The following is a 10,293-nucleotide window of genomic DNA, read 5'->3' as shown; positions in this document are numbered from 1 at the left end:
CCGCCTTGACGCAACGTTATCAACAAGCGATCGTTTGCTCAGATAGTGTCGAATGTTCTCTACGTTCTAATCCTTAGAGAGACGGAGAAAAACCCAACCCAACTGGACATGTTCAATCCGGCCACCGTCATGAACGCCGGCTTCGTGCGAGGACGCCCGCTGGTGGTGCTAATCCACGGGTATACGGGGCACCGTGACTATGCACCGAACCCGACGATACGGCCCGCCTATTTGGCCCACGGCGAGTACAACATAATCTCGGTCGACTACAACCCGCTGGCGCTGGAACCGTGCTATCTGCAGGCGGTGCGTAACCTGCCGACGGTGGCCAACTGCACGGCTCAGCTGCTGGACTTCATCGTAGCCAGCCGCATCGTGCCGCTAGAGGACATCCACGTGGTGGGCTTCAGTCTCGGCGGCCAAACTTCCGGCATGATCGCCAACTACCTGCGGGCGGGCAAGCTGAAGCGCATTACCGGCCTCGATCCGGCGAAGCCACTGTTCGTGTTCGCGCCGAACGAGCTGAAGCTCGACCAGTCCGATGCCGAGTTCGTCCAGGTGATCCACACGGACGTCTTCCAGCGGGGCATACTGCATCCGAGCGGGCACGTCGACTTCTACGTGAACGGCGGAGTGGAGCAGCCCGGCTGCAACATGGCCAGCATGATGACGGCGGGCGAATGCAACCACAACCGGGCGCCGGAGTACTACGCCGAGTCGATCGGGACCGACGTTGGCTTCTACGGGTACCGCTGTGCCCACTGGTACCTGTACATGCTGGGCATTTGCCGAGGAGGCGGCCCGGACCAGCAGCTGGCCGTTATGGGTGCGCACACACCCAACACGTAAGTAGCGCCTGCCTATCGCCAACCCGCAACGAGCAAATCCCCATCATCTGGCGCGCGTGGTGGAAAGTAAAAGTAATTTCAGCTCCTCCCGCCGGGCCCTTCCTCAATATCTGCTTTATCGCTCAACGGGGGCATCGAGATAGTTCCATGGCACCACACTCCAAGCCAAGATCATCAGCGGGCTCACGAACCGCGAAGCCGGACGGGCGACAAGTTGTCACATAAATCGTCCCCGCATTCCGAGGGTACTGGAGTCTCATTACGCGCGCCGCAACTTCGCGTTGCGTTGCTTAATCTTAAGTCCTCCCGAGTGGCAAGGCTTCTTCCCCTCGGTGGATTACGCAAGACCGGTCCATGACCTAGGTAGTGCGACTAACCTGTGAGACCGGTGGCCCCCCCCAACCAAACCCATGCGCGCCTCTCCCCTCTAGCGCACTAACTTACGATCGGTTTCCATTACTCCGCAGGACACGCGGACTCTATTTCCTGCACGTCAACATGATGCCACCTTACGCAAGAGGAAGAAACGTTACACTCCGCGATGAGCTGGCGATCATAGCGGCCAACATACGGAACTAGTGTCCCCATTGGCCTCCGTGGATGCAAAACCCTGCCGACAAATTACGAAATAAATAGCCCTACCCCGTTGGTCCTGATGCGTATTTTTTGTTTGGGTTTTTAGAATGAAGAGGAAAATATTATAAGCCATAGGTCACACGCGCCGAGGAGAAGGTAAGCGAGCTGTTCCCTTCGGCGAGCCTAGAACTCGTTCAAACGGCAGCTCCCTATCTGACTCGCAACCTATCATCAGGCGTGAGTGAGATAATCGTTTCAATTCTCCGGCCAACCGGGGACACGGGAACCATTATCAGATGCTATCGTTGAGAGCTAACCTGAGCCACGGTCACGGTGGAAAAAAAACCGCGAACGCTCCCATGAACTTCAACCGCGGCCGTGGAGCGCATGAATCAGCGATGAACAGCGAGCGAGATTCATTCAACCCGCTCACGCGATGAACACGCCGCGAAAGGGTTGAGGCCCCACGAGCATCGGGCTGGCCCCAAACGCATTCCAACATCGGTCAGTTTCCGTGAAACCCGTGCCCGGTTCGGTTGTTTCAACTCTAGAGCCTCTGCACTTTGTAACCCCTTCGATCAGTGACCGTTCCACACTAAATACCCGATGATCGTGGCGAGTGTTTGTTGTTGGGGACCCACCCATAATACTGCCGATCGACGATGATCCGTAACGGCTAGTGGCCACGACGAAAAGCGAAAGTTTGTACGCAAGAAAAGCCGACAGAGGCGCGAGTGTGATTACGGCGTGGAATATTATGTGGCCGCCCAATGTGTAGCCCGTTCTCGATAGAGAAGAAGAGTTCGTAGGCACGGCCCTAATCCACGGCGGGTGTTCCGAGTGCAGCCCGAATCGGGGGAGAAAATAAAACCAGTTTCGGACGACGTTCTGCGTGCCAACAGCCAACGGCAAGCCTGTCCGGGGTTGCCTAGAAAAGGAAAAACAAATAAACGCCGAATCTAAAATGGACATATCGTCACCGTAGCGAACCAGCCAGGCGGAACCGCGTCAGGCAACTGTTACTTAACCCCCGGTCGAAGAAGTGTTTGCAAGTGAAAGATCCGTGAGCTACTGTTGAGCGATCCGACCGACCGACCGCCGGGGAAGTGAATCCGTGAGCCGTGAGATGAGCCGGGCCACATAAGCGAAAGTGGCTGTGTTTATACCGAGCGCCAAATTGCACTGCGATCCGTCTGCGATTGCGTGCCGACCCGCATAAGGCCCTACGTACCACCGATCGATCAGCTGGCGCAATCGAACAAGATGCAACTTCCGGTCGCCACGGTTGGATTGGTTTCCATTTTGTTCCTCGCGGTGAACCCGCGCATCGGGGCAGGTAAAGGAGCGGGTTCCGGAGCCATTCGAGTTAGGTGTCGGTTTGGGGACCAACAAAGTGGAGTGGCCATAAATTATCACGGTGCTGTGGGTCCCTCGTTTTGATGACGGATTGAAACTAGTGTCCAGCAGAAAGCGATCGTAGAAGAAACCGGTTCATGCGTCGCCCAAGTCACCTTCGTAACACTTCGTTCTGAGCCCATAAAGTTTGCCCTTGGCGGTCGGCGGCCTGTGGAGTCTAAATATTCTAGCTCTTTGGTGCCCCGTTCCAAGATTGCCGGTTTTCCCCATTTTAACCGGCAAGTTAAAAGAGCCGCAGCTCGGAAAGTGAAACCAGCTGGTTTGTCACAATGAAAGATGACAAATCGGCGCGACCTACATTAACACAACATTTGGATGGCCCTCGTCCCTTGTTGTCCGCATGTCACCCCCGGGGGTGGTGTCGGCAACATCGCCGTCTCCCAACCATATCACGGCCGTCGATCGAACGGACCGCGGTCCGTTCGCGCCAAATCACCTGCATTTAACACGCCGTTGGCACACCGGCTCGGGCGGCCTAGTGAGGCGCGACTTATTTTCGAAATGATCGCCTTTCAAGGTTAGCGTTCCACTTCTCCTGTTTTTTTTCGGTGACGCCGCGGCTTTTCCCTGGGAGCTGTCATGATGTAACCAGGCGGAGCGGAGAGACGTTTCACCACGTGTGTATTTTCGGGTCTTAACGACTGTTCGCCATTTCGTAACAAGGAAGTAAGCACGCGGATCTGCGGCTCGGGCTTTCACGCACGATCGCAGTTTATCCCGTGCGGACTAAGCAGGCTGCAGGGCTGCAACCTTGACAACCAAGCCCAGCAAAGCGCCCCATCTAATGTCACGAGAAATCTCGAAGGTGAACTCGAACATGCTAATTGTTGGGCTGCTGAGAATTTGCATACGAGACCCCCCTCCCGGACCGGCTAATCACTACCCCCCGGCTGTCGAGTGACTTTGTGACGAACGAAAGTGAAAGGAGTTTACAACCGGAACGTGGAAACCGGAGACACCGGTCGATGGAGCGAGCTAGCGTAGTGTTTCGGAAGTTAAGCCTGCTCTGAGAACATGAGTCATTCGGCGTTCGGAGAGAGAGAGAGGGAGAGAAAGTGGAGCACAAACCAACCTCGATGCTCGCAGTGCAGTTGGATCCAAGTGCACCGAGTGATGCAATCGCGAAGAAAGCTGTCGTGCTGACTTTGGGCATACTAGGCAGGGCAACTGCAATAAAAGTGGCGGCGCAGGCCAACTGTGGCCGCAGGATGCCGTAATGCCCGGTGCCATAATCGGTGATGACCGGCTGCGATAGGAACCGCCTGCGCGAACACGAAACTGCACGAACCGCGAACAAAGTCGGCTTTGCATTTGTTACTCTATCGCCATGGTTTCCTACGAACGCCGCGATATTATTTTTGTGCCGCTTGAACGATGCCTCGAGGTGTCGAAAGGGTGCCCTCTTCGGAGTGAACTGCCAACTACAAGCAGATCGTTGTTGTTTCGAGGGGAGAAACGATTCGCCAGCCATTTTATGGGCACTTTATGATGGCCAAAGTGAAACCTTTTACTTCCGTTCGTTGAAGCATTTAAAAGCCCTCACGCAGCCCTGTGGACGACAACCGATCGATCATGAAACCCACGTGAGGTAATTACGCATTCATCTCTCGCCCGGCGTTCAGTTTCGCGAAAGGTCAGCCGGAATTAGACGCCAGCCAGCAGGTTGGCAATCGGATCGAAGAGGCGAAACATTCGAACGAAAAAAAACACAGCCTCAAGTTTTTCCCTTGAAATGACGTGCGTGGCGGCCACTCACGACCCGCGGGCAAACATTCTGAGGTGATCGAACGGCCTAGTGCTCTGAGCGATAGAGAGGCCATCGGTTTCGTTAGCTCGTCCCTGAAAGTGGAGTAGCCGGAGCAAGGATTGACCACTCGACCAGCCACTTTCCAATTACAGCGTGGCGAAGGTAACGAGAATGTGGCTTTTGGGGTGGAAAATGGAATTTGATATGCGGCTGTCACGTGCGGTTCTCGTAGGCTTTTGGTTTGCCTTGGTAGTCCAACACGAAAATCTTGCCTTGCCAGGTGCTCCTTCGCTGAGCCCTTACACAATTAGGGCACTATGGAAGGCAACTCATTGCATCATACCGGGCAGGTCTAGGACACGAAATGAAACCGGTGGTAAATATGCGAAGCATGATGTCGCACAATGGCTATCACGGGGGCTCAAAATTAACCAGCCAACCAGTCAGCCAGTTAGATGACTCTACGGTTCCGCCAAGCCTTGGCCCAGCTTGATGTGGAATGCATTACCCATGTTGTGCTCTTTTCGCTTCCCAGCATTGCGTAAGGCGTGCCCGCGCGATGTGGGTCAATTACTGGCTTCAGAAAAATGGATGTTTAATTGTGGTCTAGGCGACAGGCTGCGGTTGTTGATGCGAATCGCCACCAAGATACGTATTACTTTACGTTCCATTTTTGTCAACCAGCAGCGCAGAAAAAGGAGACCAACAACGTGTTCAATACGACCTCGTGCCTCGAGAAACCGTACCGGTGTCCTCACCCGAGGATCAAGTTCTATCTCTATACGCGCCGAACGCAACAGAACCCCGAGCTGATTGACGTCCTGGACCCGGAATCGCTCTACTACACGCACTGGAACCCGACACACCCGGTGAAGATCGTCATCCACGGGTTCGGCGGTGGACGCAATCTGTCGCCGAGCCCGGACATGCGCAAGGCGTACTTTACGCGCGGCAACTACAACATCATCATCGTGGACTACGGAACGGCCGTGACCGAGCCGTGCCTCAGTCAGATCGAGTGGGCCCCACGGTTCGGCAGTCTCTGCGTATCGCAACTCGTTCGGTACATTGCGCAGCATCCACGTGGAGTTCCACCCGACGATCTGCACCTGATCGGGTACAGTGTCGGAGCGCACATTGCCGGGCTGGTAGCGAACTATCTGGGGCCGGGTGAAGGAAAACTGGGCCGTATCACCGGCCTCGATCCGACCATCTTCTTCTACGGGGGCTCCAATAACTCCCGCGATCTCGATCCTTCCGATGCGCACTTTGTGGACATAATCCACACGGGTGCCGGCATCCTGGGCCAGTGGAATCCGGGTGGTCACGCCGACTTCTACGTTAACGGAGGCACCAGTCAGCCCGGATGCGCTAGTTCGACCATTTTTCGTAAGTTTCCGTACGGGAGGACGGGGCGGGCGAACGCGAATTGAATCCTTGTTTCGCTCCCACAGAGACCCTCGCCTGCGATCACACGAAGGTGACACCGTACTTCATCGAGTCCATCAACAGTGAGCGCGGGTTTTGGGCGGGACCTTGTCCAACGCTCATCTCGTACCTTCTCGGCTGGTGTGAACCGAAGGATTCCGATTACGTCCTTATGGGGGAGCACGTCACGAAAGCGTAAGTACCGAACAGTTTGGGAACAGGACCACAGGTAACTGACGGGTGTCCATGCTATCCTTTTTGCAGGGCCCGTGGTGTGTACTACGTGACGACGAACTCCAAACCACCGTACGCCCGTGGATTTCCGGGCAAAAACCGACGAACGGCCAAAACCTCCGAGTACAGCGGGGTGCGGCGGAAGTAGCCCTCGTAGCCTTCGTCTTCAAAAGCTAATGGTTGTGATATTCTCGCGTCGGGACGGGTGTTTGAGTGGCCCAAGTATTAACCGTACCCTGTACCATCTCGCCATCACCGAGGGCAGCATCAGCATTACCAATATGTGTTTTAAAATATTAACCCGCGTTCAGTAACCCTGACCCGGGGGCAAACGGGTGCACACCAAACGGAGTGTTAGGAAATGGTAGTTGAGCCAGCGAGATGGTTAGCATATTAGCAGCGAAAGGTTACATTAGCCGCTAGCTGTAGCTTTAGTAGCGCGGTCAACGGATCGAGCATATCGAGCTTCTTTCGCAAATCGCACCCAGCGTCAGGCCAAACGACAATAGATGCAATAATCACTGCTCCACTAGTTCATTAGGTGCCGGCGCAAAGGATTAACGCAACGGCGTGCCGTTCGTTCGGCTGGCTTCGCTTTATTAGTCTCATCTCATGATACGCAGCTTGTAGAAACGAAGTCCCGAACCGGATCGCGGTAGTAGCGGTTAGTGTAGGCACATTGCTAGGGTAGCTTCGGTGGGGTTCTCTTTCGAACGGATGTCAAAGGGAGGCAGGTTTAGGGTGGTAAATAAATAACTCTGCCACTGCAGTTTGGTTGGTTCAGTTCAACAGGTTTAAATATACGCATTTTTATTGGATTGGTTTTTGGGGGTTTTGTCACGTCCTTCGGGCTGAGTAAGTGAGTCTACACACGCATCGCATTACACGCGGAATTTGTATCAGCCCCTTCCGGGCGGCCACTCCGGCCAATTAGGAATGCGTAACTGTAGAATGCAATATACCGTAAGTTTATTGAACGAGTGAGTTTGCCTTCCTGCTGCTGCTGCTGCTAAGGGTCTTGTACACCTCTTCGGCTCGCTCGGCCCCGCTCGGTCCTTCAGCCCTTAAGTTAAGCACAGTTACGATGATTTGATTATGATGCGATTATTACAACGAGACGGTTTCGAACATTATTGAAACTGTGGCTCCTCCACAGGGCGCTCCATTATTTATATGTTTGGTATTCGCTTCGCTTCTCGGTTTGTGGCGAAACGATCACCGATCAGACTCTCTGACAGATAGTACATACGGCGTGGTTTTTTTTTTTTTGCTAAAGTATTGCACAGTGTAAGGAATATACAGGTTTTGCTATAAGTGTACCGTTACATCCAGCAGATTATTTGTTATCGTTATTATTATTCAACGGGGTACCCGCTTTGGCCTAATGCCGGTACGGACTACAATTGGTTATGGGCCTGCTACAGCCTGTTCCTACAACAACGTAACCCTACAACTAGCTGAACCATTTGACTGGCTCAGGTTTTGCGATGATGTTTTGTGTAATATTCTTGTATTGTTGCATGGTAGCTTGGTACCATTGTTATTTGTTGTTTTTTTTTTCTAGCGGAAAGATCAAACACTCAACATGTTCCGGCTGTTGCAGCCGATAGTCAGTGATCGCCGCGTTCCCCGCTAGAGCATAGTTTGGTTTGCGCTTGAATGTTTTTAATTCACCTCCACCTTCACAAGTAACAACGTCGACGAACCTATCGATCGGGGGAAAACCGTTTTCAGGAACGCAAAACACAGGCTGGCTGTATAACACAAACGAAACGATCGTTTTAACGATCGCCGTAAAACACTTCACACAATACAATGATGGTTACTTTACAAGGTAACTGTACGTTTTCTCTTAATTGTATAGTAATGCTCTATGGAAAGATGTCGTGCGGTTGCTGCATGCGACGGATGCGGCTCCGCGCGAGCAGCACCGACTTTTGGGAAGGACAGGCTACCGGAAAGGGAGGATGGCGCCAGAGCGTCATCCTAGTACTACACTCCACGCGGACTACTTTACGTATGCTATATTATTTCATTGTAGGTTTTTTGTCTGTGGGGATTCAAACGATCGCACACTATGAACGGCGAGGGTTACTTTTACTACTTCCGGTCCCGGGACCCCGGGTATCTTGATTGAGTTGGTGCACTGGTACACGAACTGAACTGAGTCAAATGTACAGTTTCCCATCGCCAGGCGCGCGCCTTACTAAACATACTCGGTAAAGAATCCTACGGCACACCGACGGAGGATCGGCCGATCCGATCGAAGGGCTTGATGTCTGGTTGATGTCCGGTTGCACAGAGAACGAAGGAACTAAGGGTTTCTACTGTCACTAAAATATCAATTGATCGCGTATAGGGGTCACGTTTCCGTAATAGACATTTTGTTCAACGATTGTTACCGAAATCATACCTCGGCCCCAGCTTCGCCGCTTAATACCCGTTTAGTAGCTGCACTCTGTGATGCTCTCGTGTTCGCAAAGAACGGAGCTAGGTGCTTTATAGCCGTTACGACAGAGTTTTGGTTGAGTGTATGTACAGCCTTACAAACTACTTGGGTTGGGTTCGCATAGTAAGAGCCTAGCCCAGCGTTCCAACCGGTTGCCGGCAAATGATCATGTTCGGGGTGCTTCGGGTGAAGCAGTTTCTGTTTTTGCTTTGGAATGACTTCTGCACCGATCAATTGCCAATAAACGCTACGTTTGAGCCGATTCGTCCATTAATCATTCGCCGTCGCAGGTGGACGTGGATCTGGCCTGCCACTGATGCCATATTACTATCGGTTTCACTTCGCATTGCAACGATTTACTTTTGTTGATGAGCTGTGTTACTTCACTATATCACTGAACTGCCTTAACGCCTAATTTGACCCGGTCCTCGCGGGGGCCGGGTCCCTCTACGTGCTAGCATTTTATTGTTGTATTTGTCACTTTCGCAGTACCACGGGTCGAACGTTGGGAGTGGCCCAATTGGAAACATAAAACATGTACATTATCCCTCGCAACTGACCGGTGTGAGCTAATTAGTATTTCAATTAGCTTATTTACATGTTACGCGTTAAATTATCCGAGATGCCAACGAAACAATACCCTCCTCTTACGACGCTTCCCTCTTACGCTAACGCATCGGTTTTGGGTCACTTCACGGACCCGCCGCCGTATTATTATTGTCGCCACAGCCTTTGAGAGTCGGTTGACACCTCAAATTTATCTCCCACTTACCTAACGCGTAATTATATGTCTGTTTACACCGCTTATTCGTTCGCTCGCTCCATAAAATTATTTAACAACTCGTTGGAACCGTCTGAAGAAACGGAAAGGAATCGCTCAACCCCCTCGGCCTTCGATTAGAAGCTGGATACGGTTCAAACACGCAAACACAGAACATGGACCGCAAAAAGGCGAAGAACTGAATCCGATACGCGAGCGAGGACATTAGCAGATCATTCAACCTTGAGAAGGTGCCTTACTAATCGATCGCAGCTGCTAATGGCGATCATTTAGATGGTGGTTCACCCGAACACTCCCGCAAATTGACTCTTTTAGGTTCGCAAAAAAATGATTTTGACGTGCTACAGACCAAACCGAAGGGATGGATAAATGAGCATAATGTTTATCTACACTAGCGATCGCGAATGATGTTGCTTGTTAGACATCGGGGGGTCCATCAGTATCGTCACCCGTTTGCCGGATGAGTGATTACGATTCTTACTCAGTGCATTCGCTTAACGATTATCCACACCGTTGGGCGCCTGGCCCGCTAAACCCTACGGCAGTAGTCAGTAATAGTAGTGCAGCGTATTCGTGTGACAGGTTCGGGGTATGCTACGGAGCCGTTGTGGGGTATGTACACGCCTCGGTTTTGTAAATACGGTGTGCCTCTTTGCTACGTTTAAATATTTGTTAGTCACTATCTAGTGTTTTAATTGCTTAAGCAGGGTTAATTTTAATTTGTATTTCACTGGACCACCGGCCGAGTGCTGCATACCTTACTTACTTCGTTCGTTCATTCGTTCGTTCGAGTTCGTGAGTCTTAAGCCCTATC

The 10,293-nt window shown here is 52.2% G+C and overlaps 2 protein-coding genes across 2 annotated transcripts in view; both read left to right on the top strand.

The window, feature by feature from the left end:
• Positions 1-1,444, top strand: part of LOC131208216 (pancreatic lipase-related protein 2) — a 1,813-nt gene extending 369 nt beyond the window's left edge. The window contains exons 2-3 of the mRNA XM_058200868.1: positions 78-845; positions 1,316-1,444. Coding sequence (XP_058056851.1) covers positions 78-845; positions 1,316-1,427 — 880 coding nt within the window. The 3' untranslated portion in view covers positions 1,428-1,444. The remainder of the gene's footprint in view (positions 1-77; positions 846-1,315) is intronic.
• Positions 1,445-1,953: 509 nt separating this feature from the next.
• Positions 1,954-6,974, top strand: LOC131209702 (lipase member H). The gene is made up of 4 exons (XM_058202825.1): positions 1,954-2,760; positions 5,272-5,976; positions 6,042-6,210; positions 6,280-6,974. Exons 1-4 carry the CDS (start codon positions 2,688-2,690, stop codon positions 6,395-6,397), a joined length of 1,065 nt encoding a protein of 354 aa, XP_058058808.1. The 5' UTR covers positions 1,954-2,687; the 3' UTR covers positions 6,398-6,974.
• Positions 6,975-10,293: the final 3,319 nt, after the last annotated feature.

This window comes from Anopheles bellator, chromosome 2 (genome assembly GCF_943735745.2).
Source record: "Anopheles bellator chromosome 2, idAnoBellAS_SP24_06.2, whole genome shotgun sequence".
NCBI classification, from domain to species: domain Eukaryota; kingdom Metazoa; phylum Arthropoda; class Insecta; order Diptera; family Culicidae; genus Anopheles; species Anopheles bellator.
Note: the sequence above shows the minus strand (reverse complement) of the source record. Positions and strands in the feature narration are given on the sequence as shown.

Bases quoted from the DNA above. Each gene is read 5' to 3' on its own strand.
- LOC131209702 (XM_058202825.1), top strand. From the start codon at position 2,688: ATGCAACTTCCGGTCGCCACGGTTGGATTGGTTTCCATTTTGTTCCTC. The intron at 2,761-5,271 runs GTAAAGGAGCGG...TTTGTCAACCAG, and splicing joins GAACCCGCGCATCGGGGCAG to CAGCGCAGAAAAAGGAGACC. The intron at 6,211-6,279 runs GTAAGTACCGAA...TCCTTTTTGCAG, and splicing joins GGGGAGCACGTCACGAAAGC to GGCCCGTGGTGTGTACTACG.